Here is a 23,421-nt window from a genome sequence, read left to right as displayed (position 1 = left end):
ATTTGTCTTGGCGATGGGGAAATTAACGCTCGTCCTAATCTGTTCTCCTTCTATACCTGTTGCTCCGGGTCTCGTACGAGCTGGCCACCTGCGTTCAACTGAACAGGTGGGTGCCAGGGGTCAAACGTAACGTCGAAACTTGCGGCACACGTGGTTACGAGAAACTAGTCGTAAATCGAGGTGAACCGAGGTGCTTCGCCGTAGGCGCCAATATAACGGTGACGGTCAGGTCGGTTGTGGCCTCCTTTCTGCTCGGCCGACCCTCTTCCTCGCGGAGGCTCCTCGATGCCTCTTCTTCGAGTTCGGCGATTCGTGTAACTGTACATTCGTTCATATAACCCGCTTCTTTACGTAGCTGGAACGCGTATGCACCCGGTCATTTTGCCTCAGAACGGTTACATCTTCCTCGCGAAAAATCGCTACGCTCGAAGGCATCCGTTCCGTTTCGACGCGAGGGTATGGTTTGCTATCTCAAAATTATTCTTCCAATAATTGGCGTACTTTGGGAAGGAAATGAGGGTATAAGAAAAAACTGAATAGAATTTCAATGAACTAACACAGATTCCTATCAGGAAGAAAAGAGGAATGTATATTTAATATTTATACAACAGCATCCTGATCTGTAGCATAAAAATAGAATATGACAATACTACTCACTATGTACAAAGAAGTTCAAAGAATGTTCATCTTTTTGAGCCATCTACATATTCTCTAGTACGAATGGATATCAGGCTGCACCGTCTTCCTGTTTCTAATTAACGCTGATGGGAAAGAAGATCCACACAGAGACGAGTTCTCGCGTTAAATCGCGAGACGCGGTATTACGTACATCGCGATCTAGATTCCGGGATTTCAAATAATTAAGACCCGAGCGAAATCGCAAGTGATCCATTAAACTTTCCTGACAACTCTGATACGCGATTACTCAGCGTGTCGCGGAGTTCACTCCTAGAAATTCAGCCGAGAGGCACGTAATTACATTTCTTTGAAATAAGGAATCTCGATCTGACACACTATTTCCATGGTACGAGGTGCTGTGCGAAGTGTTACGCAGCGATGAATCACGAAATCGTCGAGTATTGTGTCAATTCGTATATGGAATTAACAAAACGAGAACGAGAACGTGGCTGAAGTGACGCGCGAACATTTCGACGAGGACACGTCGCGGTACTCAACGCTTTTTAATTACGCGAAATAATGAAATGAATAGTATTCGCGAAACGCGTGCGACGATGCATTTCCATAAGTAGCGTTTATTTCTTCGTTTACATCCTGATCCCAGACGATTGTTACCGCGGGGTTTGTTAAGAAGCAGGAAGCAGGAACGTGTTTATCTTGCCGGTGCATCTACCAAGTTTAGTGATCGTTGTCGCAGATTTTCGAACACGCGAAAACAGCTTGTGTCGGACGTGGGAAAAGCCCTGTTCCTACCGAGTTAATTCAATCTCTATGAGAATTCGCTATTTTGTTAGAACCACGTAAGTGCACGTACGTGCCATCGTAGGTGGAACTTTGTTAATCCCGGATCGTTATCTTGGACCGCGAAGCTACACATTCATCCTGAGACGTCTCTATAATTGTATATGTTTATTCGGATCCGATTTAATCCGCAGCATCGATGCTTAATTAATTATCCCAGCAGTCGCAGCTGCAATGGGCCGAGATTTCGTCGCGTATGAATTAACTCGGACATCTTCGCTGGTAGAACATCGAGCCTCGATTTATCGTCAACCTCGCGATTATCTATAATAGATTGTACAGGCAAAAAGCTATAATTCCGTCGTGGCTTAATTTTGATTTACTCCCCGTCATGATTTATACAGAGCTACTCTAACGATAAATTATTAACCGGTACGAACGCACAGAAATAAGAGCCTCCCGTATAATATCTGTTTTCATGCCCTAGAACTCTGCCGTCAGTTTGCATTAGACACTGCGGATTCAATTTTTCGATACAGAACATTTCCTCAGGGGAGTCCATTCTGTTTGACTTACAGTATTTACTCAGCCACCATCGGCTGTCCCCAGCTTTCACCTTACCTAATTGCGAGACAGGTGTACGCGACCCGTGACATTTGACAATTCGACCAACCCGTTTCGGTGATCAGGCCGAATTTACATTCACCAATCACATTCGTATTCGTCTGTGATAACAGCCTTGCGTAATAACTACTCATACAAAACGTAAAAACACACCGGCGGAACTAGTACACGTTGCTTTCGCTTTCCCCGGTAGAATAGACCGCTTTTTGTCCAATTTCGTGCAATACTTTTACATACACACACACACACACTGCGTTTTACGCTTGATTTAATGCACATTCAAGCATCAATAGTTTTAAAACCGCTTCATTCTAATTTGTACAATTAAACTTTTTAACACTGTTAGAAAATAAAAGTGTTGGACGCAGGTTTGCTTGTATACAAGAAAATTGAAACAAATCTTCGAATTAATAATTCTACGGCAGTACTAGCGGCGCTAATATTCGTGGTGTCACCGGGTATAGAGAAGAGAGTGTCAGTGAGACTTTGTTCACAATTGTCACCCAGTATATGTCGCGCAGAGGAAGTTAGTAACAAGAAGAACCGGTCGACTAGTACAGTAACCGTATTTCGTATCTGTCATTTTTCCCAGACCGATACCTGCTCCCCGCCTCCCGTTCCCTTTATCCTCTTTTCCACTTATCTTTCACGCAAGTTTCCCGTGAAAAAGGGCAGAAATTTTTTTATACAAACCAGACGTCGGATTCCGTGTCCGCCTGGCTCGAACCTTTCGCGCGTCTCTTAATTTAAATGTGAAGGATCTCTTAATTTAAATGAACACTGCTCGCGGCAGTTTATAAGCCGACCACGGGAGAGTTCTGAAACCTGCGGCAAAGTGGATAAGCTGGTTTTCTATCGGAAGGCTGTCGAACCGAGAAAAACTTGTCGCGATCGACGTTAACCTTTTGCACTTTTGTTCCTCGTCAGGTTCCAGCGTCTCGCCTTACCACATAAATAATCACGATTTTTACAGAGGTAACAAATTACTCCGTCGATTCGTGAATTAAAAGAATAATAAACAGCTACGTTCGATTCTTATAAATAGAAAAGAGCGGAGACTTTTGCAATAATTCAGAACGTAACGTACTCTGAGGTCCATAACTATGTCAGGTAACGGTAACGAAAGTAAATCACACGTAGCCATCACGTGCGGGATCTCTGTTACAGCCGGCTGTTTAGATGAAGATCACATTGACAGAATGTTAGATCGGGATTATTATCGTCTTGCTTCACGTTACTTCCGACAACCGAAGGAATAGCGAATAGACGCGTGGATGCGGGAAGCGGGTAATCGCGGCTCAGCGAGATAAATTACAAAGACATCGATTGAGATATAATCGGGTGAAATGACTCGGGGAACTCCTACATGCTTTCTAATTAATTGTACTGCGGAAGAAGGCGTTTTTCTTCGTCCGATCTGTGTTCCTTGCGCGACATCGGTTACGTAAATACCGCGGTTTGAAAATTGACGTGGTGAACGATAAATTAAAGGACGTACACTGTTTCCTGGATTTGAATACGAATTGGGGAAATGTGATTTCCTGGGGGTAAATTGTAGAATCCCTACTATTTGAATGGCTTTCAACTGCTTCCTGAACTTAAGTATACAGGCGAAAGGTTTCCGATACTTCGGAGATTGCAAATGAAACGGATATTGGAATTCATAGTACCTTCTAATTAAAAAAAAAGCTTTTGCGTTTCGCTTGATTTCTTTTAGCGTAGGAGCAAAGATACGATATTGGCAATCACTGTTACGACCGACTATTTCTGTTTACAGTTCAATTATTGAGAGTGATTTTTCATCCGAGTCAATCGGATGCCTGGAAGCGTCGTACGAAATATTTTTGTTCGCGTTGCATAATTATTACGATGCAATTAGAGCAGGAACATGTGTTGGTGGATACACAGGAAAGGAAATGTCGGCGGAGCGAAGATACATACGCAGCCCTCAAGCCATTATTTGCATTTGATTCTAGAACCTGGCTTCGCACCGGTTGACTAACCGAATGATCTATGGAGCACGCGTATACAGAGCAATAATTTTATATCGTTAATAAAATGTGCTGAATGATATCTTCTGAGAGATGTTTCAGAAAATTGCAGTTACATCCAACAAACGTATATGCAATGCCTATTCATTATTTGTAGCATTGGAGATAAACGTTGGTTTAGAGGTGTGACTTTACATTTTATAAACGTATTCGAAGGATACGTTAAAATGAAAAATCCTCTTTTATCTTACAATCCAATCATAATTTCATGTTCACATTTACCATTTTTATGAATATAACAGCAATTTATCAGTATCGTCTGGTTAGAAAACGTCAATCAAAGCAGCGCACCGGTGCGGCATGACACGTTCGCGACTCTGTTATTACCAGCAACACGATTGAACGATTGTTGCTGCTGGCTCGTTCTCTTTACCCGTTAAACGGTAAGAATGTTGTCGGCATATACAAGAATTCGACTTTGCGTACGGCTACCTTTTCGTGCCCCGGCTTGGCGCATAAACAAAACGCTTTCACCTGTCGGGCTCGGCTCAATTTCACGGTTTAATGAAATACACTTGTATATTGAACAGTTTTATGCAAACGTAATTAAACGATGCATGCCGGGGATTTGGCTGTTAACGGCTACTGCTTACATTCAATTCGAACCGAAGGTTGCCTCTCGGACGATAAGGTACACGCAACGGAGCGAATTTAAAGGACATTGCACGTGATACGAATGCGTATTCCAAGCCAAGCGAAATATTCGCTCCCTTATGGTCTCTATCCTTTTTATTTTGCAAACAATTGAGTCTTCGACGTAGACTCATACAATTCAATGAGCTTAGTAAATCATCTTAAACTTAATTAACTATGTAAATTAGCAATTATATTGAAATTATTTTAATTTGAATTACATCCAGATTTACGATACGTTTACTGATTGTTCTCCTTAGGAGGAAAAATAAACTTCATTGTATTCTATTCTATTCAATGTTTCTTTCCTATTTAGAATAAAATCGGGTCACGTAATATTTTAAATAATTCTTCACACACAGCTACTAATAAATTAAATTTTATAAAGAGATTAAGTGAACTCCGAAAATAGAATATGGATAATGCACTTTTGACCTATCGATATAAAGTATCGGGCTATTTGTAAACTAGGTAAATATATTATATTAAATGTATTACAACGCTACGGTTTAAAAGTGCTCAGACATGTTCTGGTACTCACCATGACTATTCTGCGGCTGTCTGTTCCTGCGTGTATCGTATGCGTCGGTGTATCACCCAGTGCCACTATCTACTGTTCTCCAATCCGAGCATGTCTATGCACAAGGTGGCCGGTAACAATGAACTGCGTTGGCCGAATTTGTCACAATCCGGGATTCACGTATGCAAATAGACTCGGCGTCGAAACCGGTGCCACAGTCAAAACACAGATCACACACATGTACTAGCACACACACGTCCTCCGTACGCGACACGCGTGGGATCGCGCGCGTGTGTATATATCGTACCGCGCACTCTCACGCACCGTTATCAAGTTCCCGCGTGAAAAACGCGGATCGCGAGCGCGTCTTTTTTTCCCTCGGGACTCGAGAAAAACGCGATCGGTCCTCACCGATTCGAGCGGTGACCGCGCTGCTCGGCCGGGCGCCGATTTAAAATTATACGTCGACGACGCGGGCCTCGCCGCGTTGCATGTTTTCGTTTTTAACTTTTTTCGCGCCGTTTCGGCGACACGGTAAGGAGCCACGCGCAAAACGAGCAGGAGAAGTCACGGATTTTCAACCTGGCGGACACCGACTGAGCTCTCGACCGGCAGGTAGGTGAGCCGTCGCCCCTCCACCGTTCTCACCACCACGGCCGCTCACCATTCTACAGATGTATACCTCTTGATATAGGATTCATCAGGCTTTGGTTTCATTACTTCGATATCCTTAAGCAATGAGTCAAAGTTTTCCTCCAACTGTTTTGTATCCATATCAAGCTAACGCAAAATAATAAATACATGAAGTACCTATATGTATTTTTTTAAGGATTTTTCTTATATTTTAAATTATGTTATAAATTTACCAAACCAAAGACTGCATCAATTCGACCGTATTCTTTATGAACCGCATCAGGAACTGCAGTATAATGGATTCCATCCTTGAATCTTGTAATAAGTTTAGACATATCATTACCCAACGTTCCTAAAAGATTTCGATTCCAATAATATCTATTAAATAAATATTTAGGAATGTATTTATTTACCTGCTTTTATATTTGGAAATTTCCTTTTTAGTAAACCTCTGATTAATAATAAATCAGTTAATATATCTGCATGAGCAATGATATGCTGGTACTCTCTAAAAGTGAATGCTCCAGTCTATAACAAATGAAATACCATACAAATCTTATTATTCATAATTTATTATATATCATTCATACAGTTTATTCATTTGGCTCACCTGAATTTGTTTTATTAATTCAGCACCGCCAACAAAATCTGCTCCAGCATTTCTTGCATTCTCTTGTTCTGTAGGACTTTTGCAAAATGCTAGTACTGTTCTTAACTCTCCTACTTGTTTAAATGTATGCGGCGTATCGACTACCCTTGCAAATTTTTCAACGAATCTGTTCTTCTTCTCACGCTGTGATAAATATTTCAGAAAATTATTTTTACTTGGAATTCAGTTTTTATGAGACTGTTATACAAATATATCTTTCTTACCTTCAAGTCTAAATCTATTATAGCAGTTAAAGGGACATTGGGTTTATTCATCATAGTTGGATGATGTAATTCTCGATGACATTTTATAGCTTCCTCTAAAGAATAAACAGGGTACTGATGATACTTTACTACCCACACATCATCAATCGCTTCCCGTTTCCAACTATCATCTATCACGGAAAGCGGAGAAATTGTCTTCTTTACTCTATTAACAAATTATACAACTAGTTAGTAACTATGTTATAATATATTATACAGAAATGAATGTCATGAAATATTTACACTTTATTACGCATATTGTGGGGGATAAATCCTACTTTTTCAACAACTGCTTTAGCTTTCTTCTTCTTCAGTTTATCTCTCTTTTCTCTAGTTCCTCTCCTAGCTGCATAATTTCGTGTCTGCATAAATATATTACAGCACGCATTGTATCCAGCGCTGTAATTATACGTAGAACGTAAAGTTGACGTCAACCATCCTGTAAATGTTAAATAAAAGAAAATAATATGAATTATATTCGGTTTTAGGTTATCAACAATTATCTATGTACACAGAATTCCATAATGTGCTTTATCATGCTTGCTTATTCGTGTCCAAAGTATTCTTCCAAAAGGTAAATAATATTTAACTGAATTAATGCAAAATTCAGATTACCTGTTAACATTGTCATCACTTTATGTGAAAGAACTTCGATTAGGTTAAGGTAAGACCAGGTAAGACGACAAGATTTATGTGTATACTGTATATATGTATAAGTAGGCATATGTGTTTGTCAGTCATTAGAAATCTGAAGTTAGTTATCTTCAAAAGTTTAAAAGATTATCTAATTTGCATTCTCGTAACGTTTCAAGTCCATATATGTATATTATTTTAATCATACTGTAAATAGTTGTTATAATTTTTGTATGAAGTATTATGATATCTCCAGCACACATGAACTTACATAAGGTGAATAAATGAGAAAATAAGCATTGTAATGTTGACCTGTGAAAGAATTCATTAGCTTCGGGAATGGAATAAAATTAGAAATAATTGACCTCAAAATGCGCGCTTATGAAACAGTATATATTCAAACAATATGGCAGACGGAAGTAGACGTCATCAGTGCCAACTGCCAGCCAACTAGTCTCGCTGTGAAGCTGTGCTTTCTATAGCAAGAAAAGCACTTTTTCTTCGTCCTCTGCACGATTCTGCACCTTCGTTCTATTTTTTCTCTTAGGGTACGTTACGGTTCAGCGGCAGAGGAACAAGTTTTGTGTAATTATACCATGCGAACGCTTTTCTGACCCAGCTGCAATTTTTGCGTTTTCTGGTGGTGGTGAACGAAACATTATAAAACTGTTATTAGTAGGTGAGATCGTTTAACTCCTAAACCTCTTGCATTTTAATGGTAATCGGCCACAGAATCTACGTTCGTAAATATAAATTCTGTATCTCGCGTATTTGGCGTGAAACAAGGGAGAACGGTACCAATTTTAATGTTTATTTTTCAACGCAAATAACCATTACCACGAGCCACTTATTATTCGTACTTCGCTACTATACTCCGCTTGTCACATCACTTAGACGTACAGCCCAATCACATTGGAATGAGTTTTTAAAAGGAGGCTCCATATCACACACTACACTTGCAAATGTGTAATCTTGTCAACTCATTGTTGCAGAGTCATTCAGTAGTTAGTACATAGTGGACGTGACATTCATTCAAATCTACAAATATGTTCATTTGGGACTGGTTTGCAGGAGTTCTGAATTATCTTGGTAAGTTTGGACTTCTGTAATATTTTATTTTATGTATTATATAAATTACCTCTGTTTAAGATATGGAAAAGAAAATGCAAATTCATAAATTGTTCTTATTTATATCTTTTGTATAATTTTATGTTTCTGATTGCCAGGTCTGTGGAAAAAGAGTGGCAAACTCTTATTTCTCGGTTTAGATAATGCAGGCAAAACCACATTACTTCACATGCTGAAAGATGATCGATTAGCTCAACATGTGCCTACATTGCACCCAAGTAATTAATATTCAGAAATATATACGTTCCTACATTTTAGTATCTTTCTTGAGAATTATTACACATGTTCTTCTACTTTAGCATCAGAAGAACTCTCTATCGGAAATATGAGGTTCACAACATTCGATCTTGGAGGACATCCTCAAGGTACAAATTAATTCATCCATTGAAATGTTAATCGTAACTATGTGTGATGCTATATTTTTGAACGTATATATTACAGCGAGAAGAGTTTGGAAAGACTATTTTCCTGCTGTGGATGCAATAGTGTTTCTTGTCGATGCAAGTGACAAAAGTCGATTACCAGAATCGAAAGCTGAATTTGATGCACTTTTAACTGATGAACAACTCAGTGCATGTCCAGTTTTAGTGCTAGGTAATAAGATTGATAAACCAGGTGCAGCATCAGAGGATGAACTCAGAAATTACTTCAATTTATTTGGTCAAACAACAGGAAAGGTAAGTACAATGAATTACACAGTTTTGAAATGCATGAATAATCTAATGACTATCTATTTTAGGGGAAAGTTTCCCGCAGTGAAATTCCTGGTCGTCCACTGGAATTATTTATGTGCTCAGTACTGAAAAGACAAGGCTATGGTGAAGGCTTCCGCTGGCTTGCTCAGTACATTGACTGAATGCATACGATAATTTAAATACTCAGATTCTTGGCAGTTTATTACATTTCCCTTTCCTATCGGATATCACTACAGAGGTGTCCTTTATGGGAATTGGCCAGTAGGGAAGGAGTATCATTTATAAACCTGCAATAACAGATTACAGAACAGTGCAAATGCAAAAATATCCAAAACGAAACTGACGAACGTGATAGAACTGTACACTTTCTTTTGTTTTAATACGTGGAGCCTACAGCACCATTCTATACGTATCTTTTAAATTCCATACGAGTTCTGTAAATTTTTGTCATTCTACAAACCACATCATGGAAATACTTGACATGCTGAAAAACGATATAAACATTTTGATAAATGAAATAAACTATTTAAGAACTTCAAGTGTTTCTAAAGATTATTTTTTATAACACGAATACTTTAATCATATTGGAAATATTTTATGTACAACTTCTGGAAATTCAAACAAATATTAATGTATTTGATTTGGTATGTTCCCTTCTGTTTTAAAAGTAAAAACAGGGATAAAACAGGAGTGAAACAAAATATTTATTCGCTACGTTTTAGTTCGTTCTTTTTAGAAGTNAAAAAATTAACAAAAAAGATTTTGGACGTTGAAGTTTTTTATGTATCAGCGTAGTAATTGTACTTATACATATTTTGTTTTCTGCAAATAAAGCATATTGTTTTTATATTTAATGACTGCCACTTGTACTAGTTTCTTCTATATAGCTCTAATCTAACATCAAAGTTTCAATTCTTTTTCTTCTGGAAATTTTCGAAACTTTTCGCTCACATAATCATCCGTTACATCCGTTAAGCTGTTTGGTTTCCAGTTTGGCTTTTGATCTTTATCAATTAAAAGAGCTCTAACACCTAAAGTAATAAGTCGTTTTTTAAAATAATATTATAAATGGAAGTACAAGAGCATCTATAAAGTACCTTCACAAAAATCGCTAGTTTTACTCATAGCAGCGCATGCTAATCTATATTCCATTTTTAAACAATCTGCCAGATTTAATGTACTCCCACTTTGAATAGCACGCATAGTAACTTTTAAAGAAGTTGGAGATGCTTTCGATAACATGTTTAATGTTTTCTCAGCCCACTCTGAATTATCCTCTTTCAATCTTTATAAAAATATTGTATTAAAGTACCTTGTAAGGATAAATTACAATTACCAATATATATATAATAAATTAGAATGTTTTACCTCTGTATTAACTCTTCAATAGATGATACAGAAAAACACTTATCAATTTTACTCATATATGGTGCTAAAGAGAATTCTTGATTTAATCGTTCAGGTTGATACTTGTTTAAGACTTCCTTAACATCAGGTTGTTCAATTGTCAATAAATCTTGTTTTAAATCTGACAACTTTGCGGAAGGAACAAAGTGTGTTGCGATACCAGCAAGAAATACGTCAATGCCTTTTAATATATACAGGAAGCTATTATTAATCCATTAAAATGTACAAGTAGCCATACATTTCCTTTTTAATACCTTTTAATCGATCTCCAGTTAAACCAAGATACAATCCCAATTTGCCCTGAAGTCTGGGTAAGAAATATGATCCACCAACATCAGGAAATAATCCTATTGCAGTTTCTGGCATAGCAAATAATGTTCTTTCTGTTGCAATACGATATTTACCATGAACAGACAAGCCAACACCACCTCCCATAGTTATTCCATCTATTGCAGCCACGTATGGGATTTTATATGTTCCAATGAGGTGATTTAATCTACGTTTAATATACATGTATATAAAAACTTAGTCTAAATGACCATTAGACGTTGATAGGAGCCCACAATGCGATAATACTTTGTCACTTACGTATATTCATTTTTGAAAAACGTTTCACCCAATGTACTATTCTCACTTTCCCTTAATGCATTAACAAGTGATTTTACATCGCCTCCTGCACAAAATGCTTTTTCCCCTGCACCCTCTACTATCACTAATTTTTTAGATGTTTCCCACTTTTTCAATACCGGATATATTTTCTCGACCATTGATAAATTTAAAGCATTGAGTACTTTTGGTCGGTTTAAGGTGATCACACCTTTATTTCCAATCTTATTTACAAAAAAAAAGAAAATAAACTAACGTACAAGCATGTCAGAGCAATAAATCTATAAATGTCTTACGTACATCTTTAAATAATACGTCATCTGCTTGTACATCACTGCTTGTTAAATTTCTTTTGGGTACTGGAATTTCAAGAGGTGGTTTAGAATCTGGTTGGGGCTGGGGCTGTGGCTGGGGCAGGGGTTGTTGCTGGGGCAATGCAGGTTCGACAATAGGGCCTGAATTCATTTAATAACTACTGATTTATCTTTACACTATGTAAATTCACAATGAAATACATTTACATTGATACGTTATATTGCCTATTTATTATTATATTTAAATTAGATTAATGTCAAAAACCTGGTATTTCTATAAGAGGATTCTTTGGAGGATAGGGCTCAGTCGTTGGATGCGGTGATGAAGGCATTGTATCCGGTGGTAATACAATTGGTTTGGGATTTTGATTACCAAGTTTTAAACATACACTCTTACCTGTGCCTGAAGCTTGTGCTGACAAACCCCTGATAGTACTAATTGGATTACCACCTACACAATTTAGTTTCAATGTGCCATGCTTAAGCTAACAAGAGAAAAATAACATTAGTAGGTGTCTGACATTTATTTTTAAAGTAGAGCAACAATATGTGAATAATAATTACCATTTTTGTAATTTAAGATATGTTTCCAAATGTTTGTATGAACTAACCGGCGAAACACAAAAAAATATTAATATAAACAATACAAAATATGACAGCACAAATGCATCAGATAGAGTGAAATGTTTCTATCGCGTAGGTTATAAAATATCACAAATTATAGCTCATTGATATTCTTATTTTTTTTTCATTTACATTCGTAGGAAACAATGATGAAATCTCATGACATTACGCAACGAGTACGAATATTAATCTTGTATAAAACAATGCTTAATTAAATATAAGAAATGTAAATATTTAAACAAATGTTCAATTTCTAATAAGTTTTGAATAACATATTGTATGCAGAGTAGCTAAATACATAAAAATAGTACATGGAAAATTTTCGTTCAATTAATTGGTAGTTTAATATATTGTGGTCAAATAATCGTACATATTTCTTAAATAGTATCTTTATCTAACGGCAGATTAAAATTAATGGATATAAAAAAGAATGCGAACTTTACATGATTTAGAAAAGTATTTATTTAGCTTTAAAATACTTATTAATAGTAAATTCCCGCGCTAAAAAGGACAGGAAAATAGTAATCGCAGATAGTGCCAACTATAAGACGTAACAGTATAATAAAATTTACAGTAGCCTAACCTACTGATTGTCTTACAAAATCTGAGAAATATTACGGAAAATGGTGGTTATTGCAATGATCAGACATACTAGTTTAATCAGTAGGTGTGTAAAGAACGTGCAAAATGATAATATACGTTGTCTCAGTTTTAAAAGCTTGAGGAAACTTATTTCTATCCGCTACCGAAAATCAGTACCAACCACTCCGACCGTGAAAGCTCCTTACGATGACATTTGTCAGATTGGCGATCCTGTTTTGCGCAAAAAGGCGGAATTAGTAGATCCGAAAATCATCGAGACAGAGGAATTTCAAAAGGTGAGCTTGTTTTTCTTTTATTATAGTTATCGCGAACATCTCTTCGGAGTTATTGAGTGTTCGTAACTTTGAATCAGCATGTGGGATTAAAGACTTGATAGCTTCATGCAGTTTTAAACTAATACCAGACTTGTCTTATTTGTCATTACAAATGCTTATAAAACTTCGAATAAAACTTTTGGAACATCATTTTTGTACGCTCTTTCTTATAAAATATACTATTTTGATAAAAATATTATGGAGTATAATAAATGAAAGTTCTTAACAAGTTATATATTTTTCGTAAAATACATTCTTGTATTTGTCTTCTTTTTATAGACTGTCGATCGTTTGTATAAAGTAATGAAAGCGTATGGAGCAGTGGGATTAGCAGCTCCGCAGATCGGTTTATCTTTGCAACTATTCGCGATGGAAATAACAGAAGAATCTCTTAGCGATATACACCCGTACATACGTGAAACTTGCAAAATGGAAAGTCATCCGTTGACGTACTTCGTTAATCCAACAATGGAAATAGTGAACCCAGAAATAATTTCGAGTCCAGAGACGTGCGGTAGTCTTCGTTGTTATTACGCGGAAGTGCCGAGGGCTACGGAAGTTCGGATCAAAGCACTGAATCGATTTGGAGAGCCGTTTACTTGGAGCGCGAAGTATTGGACAGCGAGGGTTGCTCAGCACGAAATGGATCATTTGCAAGTAAGTCACCTTTCATTGTCTCTATATATTATTTTAATTTTTATACTTTTTAACTTTGATAAATAAATTCCTACTGTGTTTTGATCAACGATATAACGATATGGGCGACTCTAGGGGTTAATCATTATAAAAATGTTTATTATTGCAGGGTCTAATGTATACTGATAGAATGTATCCATTTTCTTTTGAATATTTTGTACCAACAGATATGCATAAAGATGATAAAGATGTTGCTGCACATTAGATATTATTAGAATAGTTAATATGTCAATATTTAATAATATACGTGATATTATACGAGTTGGATTCTATTTGCTCCACCTTAGAAATATATTAGTCCAATCTAACTTTTATTTATTCGAAATAGAATATTGAACATGAAACATAGGGATACCAAATAAAAATGTGTTAGGAAATTTGATAAAAGGATGATTTTCATTTATATTTAAATTCTTCATTCATTTCTTGACCATATTCGTTAAGGGAGGTTTGAATTAGTGTATTCGTATAAAACAGATGAAAATTAGATTACAGATTTATTTCCTCTCTTCGTTTTCATAATGTTTGCTCATTTTGGCAGTACAGTTAAATTTAGAAAGCAAACCAAAGCAATGGCCTCTTACATTAACATATTTTCACATATTTTTTTTGTACATATCGAACAATATATTATCTTTTACTTTTTTTTCATTACATTCAATTATTAGTCACGTATACCTACTACAGTTAACTAGTTCATTAAAAAGCGTTTGTTTTTCCCAGAGTGTTCTTGTTTCGCATTATATTACAGCTGAAANGAGAAGGAATACGTATTATTCACATTTTTACCGACTACGATATTTTACAAATTTTCTTTAAAGCAACGATAGTTCAGTGAAATGCAGGTTCGCTTAGTTAAGTAGCAAAATTTCGTCAAGAATATATGTTTCGCTCTTGTTTTTTAAAGAGAAACTACACTTCCTGAAATAGGAAGTATCTTCTTTTACTGAAAATTGTATAATATCTTCGCTACGACTTGATCACCGTGATCAATATAGTATAATAGGAACAGGATTGATTAAATAGTTTTGTTTTAGAAAGAAACATTACGTACGAAATGTCTGTATCCGAAATTCACTTCTCGTTACAAAATCGTAATTATTCGATCTGTTTCGCGCTAGGACGTTCCAACGTGTATAGATAGATGGGTACATTTATAGATCATTGGTCCGTTATCGTAATGGATACAAATGAAAATTAAATTGCGGGCACGAAGGGGCTCTTTTCCTCGCGTCGAACCTCGATCCAACGTTTGCTCACATCAAGACAGGAGTGTTATTTACTTATTCAGCGGATAGTTAACGTTCGTATCAAATCGAATCGATATAATGTTTGAGCTCTCGTTTTGGTCAATATCGGGGGTCTGCTCGATGAAGGAGGGACGTCGATCCTCTCAGCTGGCTCCTCTTATTTCACCGGCGTCAGATGGATCTTGAAGAGGCGCGCTGCTTAGGATGTGTTCCCTTATATCCAGGTATGTACTCGTTGCTGTTGAGGATCCTCCTTTTCCTGTCAAGATACATGCCCACTCGCTTGCGAGGTTTTCCATTTCCTCCCGCGATGCTGAGCCAAAAACCGCTCGTTCCCTCCTCTTGAAGACTGCAGGTACAAAGGTATTCGCGCCGTGCCTATTGGAATTAGAAACAGGCCTTGTTTGCATCGATACATCCTATCTTGCGTATCGATTTCGCATTGCAATGTAGCGACAGAGTATGTAATAGTATGTACTGACGTAAAGATATGTGTGGATCGCTAATCGTATATGGGCAATGGAAGTTATTGATAGATAGCATTCATAAAAACAACTTTCGTTTGCTCTTCGAAGCGCGGAGTCTAATTCTAGTTAGTAATTTTTTTTATTAAAATTTCATTTATTCTATTTTAATACATTTGGAAGAAAACTTCAAGCTCCCATATCCTGAATATTTCTTATGAATTCGGATGAAAATAATGCCAGGGTCTAAAATGCATTGAACAATGTTTATTTTAATGAATTGTACAAAAGTCTTATACTGTTATTCTTTACGTGATTCTTCCTTAGACAAGCTAACACGTATATTGTAGATTAAACGATAAAAAAATAATCTCATTGTACCGAGTATTTCTAAAGGAACGCGATCTATAACGTGACGAACGGTTGTTGTAAAAAGTGACTCGTATACCATACATCCAAGTCGTTTTTATTTTAGACCCTGAAGTGTGATGATCGTTCCAAGTAGCCATTTCACGCGAAATTACGAGAGAAATTGTATCGGATCTGTTATAATCTCTTGGTTCGGTATTTTCTCGTTTACGCCGATCGTTGTTTCGTGTGAGAAACTACCTGTGACCGAGCGCACTGAATCGACGTCTCGGTTTCGTTACTCGTGTTTCACGTCGGCGTCGGCCTCGCCGACGGCGACGCTAGACCCGGTGATGCGGTGCAAATTAATGTAAGAATTTCGTGCGCCGTGTCCGTTGTGCTCGAAGCGTGTCTCGCTCGTGGGTGTCGTGGACGATGTGGTGCAAGGGCGTTCCGAGGATGTGCAGGAGGACGTACCGTTCCGTGATATCCTGCTGTGAGTCTGAGGACTTCCGGTGCAGCTGTATCGCGACGTCAGTGCTTCCGAGCGGGACAACGCCGGTTCCGCGGGAACCTTCACACCCGGACACCATGAGAAGAAATGAGCGAAGCCTCGCCGGAACCTGCAATGCGAAAATCGGTTCCTATCACGAACAATGGACAAACGGATTTGTTTTATTAAATACCACGTAGTAACCACGGTCGGCCGCGTTTTATTCTCATATCGGGAGACCCGTGGGAAATTGGATTTGATTCGAAAAAACACAATTTAGTTTAACAACGTATTTCAAACAAAATATCGTTGGACATACATTCAGCGCGAAACTTTTATTGGAATATGAAAGAGCATGAGGTACGTTTTATGTATTTCCTTTCTTGTTGCGCGTTAACTGAGGTGTCTACACGTGTACGAGTTTTAACTACGAGTGCTAGTCGTCTATTGTGAGAGAATTGTTCGTTACGGACGATAGTAGCATTGCAGTTGTTTGTCACGGAACGATGACATCGGTATACGGTAAAATTCCCGGAACAATTCCTGTATATGACGTATAAATGGAACACGGTAAATGGCTATTTTCAAATCAATCATCCGGCACCCGTTTCATTCAGTTTGTGGGCGGAACAATGTTACCTGAATTTGTCTTGATGGTTTATGCGGTTTTTTGATATGTGCCGTACGACTAGACGTAGCAGAATTAGAATTCCTATGAGTAATGCATTCCGTGTGAATTTAGTAAATGATTTAAGTGTATTTACTGTGTGGTTTTCAACAAGTGTTTACTCAATTAACGAATCTTTACATGCCTTAATGTAACATTTTACCTGGAATTCATCCAACAGTAGATTATGGGATTGTACATGCTGTTAGACATTGCGAGCCAATAAATGCCTAGGAAAACTTCTTGGATGTACGGCTCGTTCGTAATATCGGGAAAATATGACGCTATGATAAAATATACGTGAAAAGGTAGCCAGCATACCGCAAATATTACTACCACCACGATCATCATTTTCACAACCTGAAACAGATACATGTCTACAATTGTAATGCATATCTACAATCACGACTATTATTATCACATTATTTAAATTGACATTAGATTTCTTGTCTAATCGATGGAATTTTATATCTGTTCTATTTATCAATTAAACATATCATGTTTAAAAAGTGGATATTGGATAGGAGTTCAACTATAATTTTTTGCAGCCATATGGCTGTACCATGCAAGTCAATTCCCCTAAATTCTCGCTTTTACGGTTCACTGCTGACTATATAGAAGTACACTTTGTTGCACCCTTCCCTCCCACGCACACGTGAATCTATTTTCGTATACGTGTGTTCGTTTTGAAAATTAAACGAATACACGTGCAAGATTATAATAGGTATTACTAGTGAAGAGATAGTTTTAATCGAGTTCGTTTTAGTTCCATAATTCGGAATATTTAAAAATTGCAATTATGTAAAAAAAAGTGAACTTTTCAAATTTTACGATAAATATTTTTCCATTCGGTTAATATAATTTTCTTTGTACTCATTGGAATGGTTCGCTTCGTTGTTTGGAAAATTATAGTTGTCTATTATGTTTATTCGTGTAACTAGGCATGTGGGTCACATTCGCATTTAACGAGACCGTCAACGTCCCTTGAGTCACTTCAACATTGATGACTTCAGTTTCTTAGTTTTTACTCCCGGGAATTCTAGTCAGAAATTGTCAAGTTGTTAGCCGCGGCATTAAGTTATGTCTCTAATGTAACCCGACGCATTTCTTATGTATTAAGCCACTCCTCTGCTTTCAATAATTTCATTTTCCCAAACACAAGTCTCACTTTTTCGTTTACTTATTAAATTCGCGAAGAAATTTCTATTAAATTTAAATATTTTTCACGGGTATTCTTCGACTCTTCTAAAATGGCAAGTTTTCGTTATTCAACCGTTAGAATCTTGTGTTGTTACATACATGAGCACATAGATTAGCGATTTCGAATATAAAAGGAAACGACAGCTCTTTGTCGCTTAATCGAAATCCAATAGGATCACTTGTGCAGGGCAGAAGATTGCAGAACATTTTCTCATGCTTGTGTGTGCACGGAACACTCTTCCCTGGCCCTCTCTTTCTCTCCTCTCCACTTTCATTTAATTAAATGACTGTTCGACTGATGTTTGCTCTTCCTGTCTTTCCTTTTTCAACGCTTAAATGTTATATAAGAAATCTGTATTAACTTCGAGATGTATGCGAGACTCTTGAGATGTTGCATAATCTTTTGCGGATACGTGCGTAAATGAATTCCCGAAGATTTCCAGATTAAATCAGTAATTCTGTTTAAGCTTAATCCTTACTTCCTATCATAATGCAAGTTAATAAAGCAAACAGAGCTTCGTGAAATAGTGATGAATTAAAGGAGCTTCGAAGATAATTTATTTACGTATCGAACTCTAAAGTCTATTTTAAATATTCGTGAGTAAAGGAACTGGTATATCTTGTTCTATAAATAATAATAATAATAATAATAATAATGCAGTATGTGCGAAGGTGCGGTAACTTAGTGCACCTTCTGATTAAAAGTTATAGCGTGATTCTGCGTTGCATACGTGTACCGCCTAGCGTGTTCGTAGTTTAAATCCGGAGGCTAAGCTCGGGCATATTTCTTCCGGTTCACGTGTAGATATAATTGACGTCGCTTTAGAATCGATATCACTTTGGAAGTTGCGAGGTAATCCGCTGAAGAATTCTGAACGAAAGATTTACTATAAAAAAAAGAAGAGAGCAGGGAAAACGAAGTTGGACAAACATAAATCATTGAGGATAAAGTTCGTGATTACTGAAAGATAAAAAGGAGTAGTTATTAAAAAGAGGATAAGAATTCTGTGACGAGTTGAGAAGTTAAGCGCGAGGAAATTTAAGTTTCTGTCATTACCCGAAGAGATTGGTGTACTGTTTTAAAATCTTTCGCGTTATTCGTTCTGGGAACGCAGAGATGGAAGCTATGAAATCCCCTGTAGATTTGAGCTTTACACAGTTCGGCGACGAGCTTCTTTTACGACTTTCTGTATGACCAATATTCAGTCAGCTTGTAAGTTGTTATCGTTTTGTATAAGAATGCATGAACGGCGTTTAGGTGTAAATAGAAACGTGATGTCGTATTATCGTCGTCTGACGGATGCAATAGATGCCCTAGGGTAATTGCGTAAAGTTAATTAATCAAGATCCTTTGTACAGTTTCGCTGCAGATTTCGTAAGCACGATAAGAGCTCTCTATTGTTTCATTGTTGTTTTCGTTCTACCGGGTGCATTCCCGTGTGCATGCATCCACGTCACGTATCAATCTTTCAAATTAAATATTCCTCTATGGTCTATTGTAATTTTGCGTAAGATATTCCATTGTATGTACATAAATTCTTGCTCGGTTTTCAATAATAATTTCTCTTGCTCAGACAAGGTTAAATGGAAATTATGTGTATTTTACGTACCCTCCGTTTGCTTCGTATACTTTCCAACTGTCCTGCAGTATTTTCGCCAATGCTTTGCGAGCCCCATAGCTCCAGACCGATTCTGGCGTATGTATACGTCATCGAGCCAATTGGCAAGAAGTATGTCAGTATCGTAAAGATGACATTATACCTGAGAACAGATAGTATCAAGTTTTATAACATGGTAGTTGTAAAACATGAATAAAATTGTTGTATCTTAAAAATAGTACAAATTAATTAGTTTGAGAGAGAGGGAGAATAGATAAGTTATGATAAATCATAATTTGTCAATGTTGATACAAATAAACTTTGTGTATTTAAAAAAGAGGTGGAAAATAGATTGAGTGACTAATGAATGTTAAAGGGTTTGTGTAAACGACAGCTTGTTAAAACAACTACGCGAGAGAGGACGTAAATTGAGATGAAAAATACCCCGCAGTTCCATCAAAGCGGAGAAACAGGTAACATGATAAGTATTCTACTTGATGCACCGCTAAATGTGTCTCTCATTACGCTGTTCGTTAACTGTATTATCGTAGTTGTAAAACGAAGCTTTCGTGTGAAAATCAAATCCTAAAACGACTGTTGTCCCATGTCAAAACGCGCGACACATGCGAGATTTCAATATTTAACTTCGATTCCAAGCACAGTTGATTTGATTTATTGTCAAACATTTCAATTATAGCTGATTAATATTTTTTAATTAATTTGTTTAATTTTGTATTAATTATTTCGCCATTAAATTGGTAAATGAAATTTAATTTGATAGATTTATTTGATTAATGAAAATTACATTTTGGATACCGAAATATTTTATTTCAAAGCTTTGGTAAATCTGAGTGGAAATTCGTGAATACGCGGAAAAGGATCGTGTCGCTAATAATAAATCGATTTGCATATACGTAATATTTGCGGCTTTAACGCGTGAGAGATTTTATGAACCAAGTAATGGTTTTCTGCACGAACGCGTATAATGCAGATAAAAGATTTCGGTTTCGATGAGTTCTGAGCCCAAGGCGAGGGAATAGGTTCGTGCGTTGCGTCCCATCGGATCGATACGAGTCTAAAGTACAGTTTTATCAGTTCCGGTCGGTAATTAAAAGTAACACTGATGAGACTTCATACAGAGTGTTTGTTCGAGGCCATTACATCGAAGAAATTGCAAACTGTTTCCTTGCCTTTGAATGCTTGCCTACGATACACTCTTTAAAGCCATTTTCCGTTTATTCTGCAAATGCGAAATTGCTTTCTGATCATAATTATTTCATACCCGTAGATACGCGTAGGTTCGTTGACACAGCTTTATTAATAATAGAAAGGAAGTATAATTAACTGAACTTGCTAACATTTACCAGTTTCAAACGAGAATAATTGTGAAAAACGAACTGAATGTTGCATGTTCTGTCGATCGAAAAGAATAGCGTGCAGATGCACTTAATCGTACAATCATCATATGTTAAAAGGTTTGAAATGATAAAGCATTTCATTCCACTGATAATCGGATGTGTTGCGAAGGTATGGAAGTTTATCTCGCGTTCTCTATATCTGTACAAACATTTCAGTTGTGTCACGTTCGTGTTTGCATAAGATGATTGTAGTAACGAGCTCTCCTTTTTAGTGCAATGAAAATCCCATCTACCGCCGCCGCAATATGTCGGTGACAGAGCAAGGGTGGTACGCGTTTTATAGTAGACCTACTGACCGACAGACTTGTCCGTTTATACGTCGTAAACCAGTCGTTAGATAATATCTATGACCGGCGGTGAAAAGCATCAGTTTTCTCGTTATGCTCCTTCGGGAAACCGCGTTATCGTCTGATCTTTTTCAGTCGTTTACCGTAGTTGTGCACCTGACATTTGCAGACCGATTCTACTTTTATATTTACCTCGTCTATCGACGTTTCTTTCCAATTGTTCTTTCCTTTCACTGATCGTTCATTTGCATATTTATTCCGTTAAAAACGATTTGGTTTACGGGTAGTAGTGAATGGTTATTGAATCTCGGTGATCCTTTTTAAACATTCTATAGAACTGCACGGGGGAGCGGTTTGGTAATTCAATAAAAAGCTAATCCATTCGTATTTTCCGACAACACGATATCGCCAGTGCACATTCAGTGCTCTGGTCCTCTTGGGAGAAATTTATTGAACTTTACCCGCTGTAAATGCTGCTGCGGGAATAATATTTTCCATTACGACGTTAAGTGTTTCGCTTGAACAAAGGGATTATAAAAGCGATTCACCAAGCAGTTTCATCGGTTCTTATATGAACTGTTCCAGTGGAAATTGATTAACTCGTAAAACGCGGATGCAAATTACTTAAGCAGCTTACAGATATTCGCCGTAGTTGAGACTGTCGTCGTCGCTGCTGGGGAAATCCCCGTAACAGATCACCCGCACTTCGCCGTTCGCGAAATTTTGCGTATACGTTGTGTAGAAGAGTAACATCGGTAGCGAGAGGATCGCGCCCACGATCCAAATCACGATGGCTATGCAAATCGTCGCCCTTTTGCCCATGTGAGGCCTCAACGGGTTCATGATGGCCATGTACCTGTAACAAGATATACATCGACAATTAAAAATCATTTTTGCAATACAAAATTAAATGAAGAAGTAATCGACTGGAAGCATATTTAATTTTTAAGCCAATTCAACATTCCAATGATTTTACTAATTTACTATGAAATTGAACTGGATTATAACTGGTATCAAAGGAACTAGAATGCAATTTGATGAGAGATAAGATTCCATGAAACTCAGCTGAAAGTAAGGGTAATAGAAGGAATTACGTATCCACAAAGAGAAAGAGGGCTGGATTACCTCAAATATGTCCCCTAAAGCTGATAATATAATTTTACGTAGCCAGCTTTCGTTCTGGACTTTAACATACTTTGCCCATAGGAACCAGATACGTTCTCTCTTGATGTATGTATCGAATAGAGTATGTAAGCAATGTAATATAAAATTCGTGACATTTTCATGAAAGAACTCCTAGTTTTATTGAAATTCTTCACGCATCACAATTTTAAGCTGGCGTTACGAAGATGAAATTTCACGCGGGAGTTATAATTAACTATAAATTTGCCAGCATCGCGCAGTATCTGAAGCGATAAATCAGTTTCAAGCTTGTCAGCTCCTTTCTTGAATAAGAGCGCTTACAGAATTATTTACGCGGCCTCGGTGAGAAAGAATTCATTGGAAAAAAATTGTTAAGCGCTAACTCGACAGACGGATGACGACTTGATTGATCAGAGGCGCATTAAGGATGTATTGGCTATACAGTCAATCCTAAAAGTTTATGTACCTTAGTAAAACGCATTTCCTATCATTAAAAATAGTGCATTTATCTTCTAATTTCGATATTTAATGAGTTAAGTATGATTATTTGGCATTTTATTGATGTTGACAAAATCCGACCATCCCAGCGTCGAAACGGCGAACTTTTGGAAAAAAATTTCGTTTTTCCTCAATAACTCCTAAACCCTTGGAGATACGGGAAAATTGCATAGGACCTTTCTTGTAGAGGACGACGAGATCTACAATTTCCATGTAAAAATTCTTTGCTAGCTTCAATAGTTT

General features: G+C 37.1%; 6 protein-coding genes across 14 annotated transcripts in view; 2 read left to right on the top strand and 4 right to left on the bottom strand.

Annotated features, from left to right (window-relative positions):
* LOC108626590 (cadherin-99C-like) overlaps positions 1-5,868 on the bottom strand; it is a 67,889-nt gene extending 62,021 nt beyond the window's left edge. Inside the window, exon 1 of the mRNA XM_018027329.2 lies at positions 5,269-5,868. Within this exon, the coding sequence (XP_017882818.1) occupies positions 5,269-5,271 (3 nt within the window). The 5' untranslated portion in view covers positions 5,272-5,868. The remainder of the gene's footprint in view (positions 1-5,268) is intronic.
* A 39-nt stretch (positions 5,869-5,907) lies between these two features.
* Positions 5,908-7,690, bottom strand: mRpL1 (mitochondrial ribosomal protein L1). The gene is made up of 7 exons (XM_018027328.2): positions 7,408-7,690; positions 7,036-7,231; positions 6,754-6,958; positions 6,491-6,673; positions 6,294-6,408; positions 6,114-6,232; positions 5,908-6,027 (listed from the first exon to the last, which is right to left on the bottom strand). Exons 1-7 carry the CDS (start codon positions 7,514-7,516, stop codon positions 5,908-5,910), a joined length of 1,047 nt encoding a protein of 348 aa, XP_017882817.1. The 5' UTR covers positions 7,517-7,690.
* A 151-nt stretch (positions 7,691-7,841) lies between these two features.
* On the top strand, positions 7,842-9,787 carry Sar1 (Secretion-associated Ras-related 1). 4 transcript variants are annotated; one of them, XM_018027409.2, is made up of 6 exons: positions 7,842-7,973; positions 8,418-8,514; positions 8,652-8,771; positions 8,853-8,918; positions 8,995-9,230; positions 9,293-9,787. In XM_018027409.2, the coding sequence occupies exons 2-6, from the start codon at positions 8,472-8,474 to the stop codon at positions 9,407-9,409; spliced, it is 582 nt and encodes a 193-aa protein (XP_017882898.1). In that variant the 5' UTR covers positions 7,842-7,973; positions 8,418-8,471; the 3' UTR covers positions 9,410-9,787. The 4 variants fall into 4 exon arrangements, with proteins under 4 accessions (XP_017882898.1, XP_026670787.1, XP_017882897.1 ...); XM_026814986.1 differs by having other exon boundaries at positions 7,842-8,010; XM_018027408.2 differs by having other exon boundaries at positions 7,842-8,104.
* A 219-nt stretch (positions 9,788-10,006) lies between these two features.
* On the bottom strand, positions 10,007-12,989 carry Hibch (3-hydroxyisobutyryl-CoA hydrolase). 3 transcript variants are annotated; one of them, XM_026814983.1, is made up of 9 exons: positions 12,963-12,989; positions 12,140-12,181; positions 11,973-12,060; positions 11,562-11,716; positions 11,244-11,485; positions 10,910-11,151; positions 10,617-10,836; positions 10,346-10,533; positions 10,007-10,279 (listed from the first exon to the last, which is right to left on the bottom strand). In XM_026814983.1, the coding sequence occupies exons 2-9, from the start codon at positions 12,140-12,142 to the stop codon at positions 10,149-10,151; spliced, it is 1,269 nt and encodes a 422-aa protein (XP_026670784.1). In that variant the 5' UTR covers positions 12,143-12,181; positions 12,963-12,989; the 3' UTR covers positions 10,007-10,148. The 3 variants fall into 3 exon arrangements, with proteins under 3 accessions (XP_026670784.1, XP_026670785.1, XP_017882893.1); XM_026814984.1 differs by lacking the exon at positions 12,963-12,989 and adding an exon at positions 12,852-12,913; XM_018027404.2 differs by lacking the exon at positions 12,963-12,989 and having other exon boundaries at positions 11,562-11,620; positions 12,140-12,404.
* LOC108626628 (peptide deformylase, mitochondrial) lies at positions 12,757-14,463 on the top strand. The gene is made up of 3 exons (XM_018027407.2): positions 12,757-13,077; positions 13,396-13,773; positions 13,922-14,463. Exons 1-3 carry the CDS (start codon positions 12,823-12,825, stop codon positions 14,015-14,017), a joined length of 729 nt encoding a protein of 242 aa, XP_017882896.1. The 5' UTR covers positions 12,757-12,822; the 3' UTR covers positions 14,018-14,463.
* Positions 14,464-14,576: 113 nt separating this feature from the next.
* LOC108626626 (tachykinin-like peptides receptor 99D) overlaps positions 14,577-23,421 on the bottom strand; it is a 48,563-nt gene continuing 39,718 nt past the window's right edge. For 2 of the 4 annotated variants that reach the window (XM_018027401.2, XM_026814982.1), the window contains exons 3-6: positions 22,175-22,393; positions 19,845-19,995; positions 17,198-17,394; positions 15,665-16,497 (exon numbers count right to left, since the gene is read on the bottom strand). In XM_018027401.2, the coding sequence (XP_017882890.1) occupies positions 16,173-16,497; positions 17,198-17,394; positions 19,845-19,995; positions 22,175-22,393 (892 nt within the window). In that variant the 3' untranslated portion in view covers positions 15,665-16,172. Of the gene's footprint in view, positions 15,441-15,664; positions 16,498-17,197; positions 17,395-19,844; positions 19,996-22,174; positions 22,394-23,421 lie in introns of those variants that run through there. The other 2 variants (XM_018027402.2, XM_026814981.1) reach the window with 2 other exon arrangements.

Source organism: Ceratina calcarata, unplaced genomic scaffold (assembly GCF_001652005.2).
Source record: "Ceratina calcarata isolate Rehan_Ccalc_2016 unplaced genomic scaffold, ASM165200v1 scaffold422.2, whole genome shotgun sequence".
Classification (NCBI taxonomy): Eukaryota; Metazoa; Arthropoda; class Insecta; order Hymenoptera; family Apidae; genus Ceratina; species Ceratina calcarata.
The sequence above is the reverse complement of the archived record's forward strand: the minus strand, read 5'-3'. Positions and strand labels throughout refer to the sequence as shown.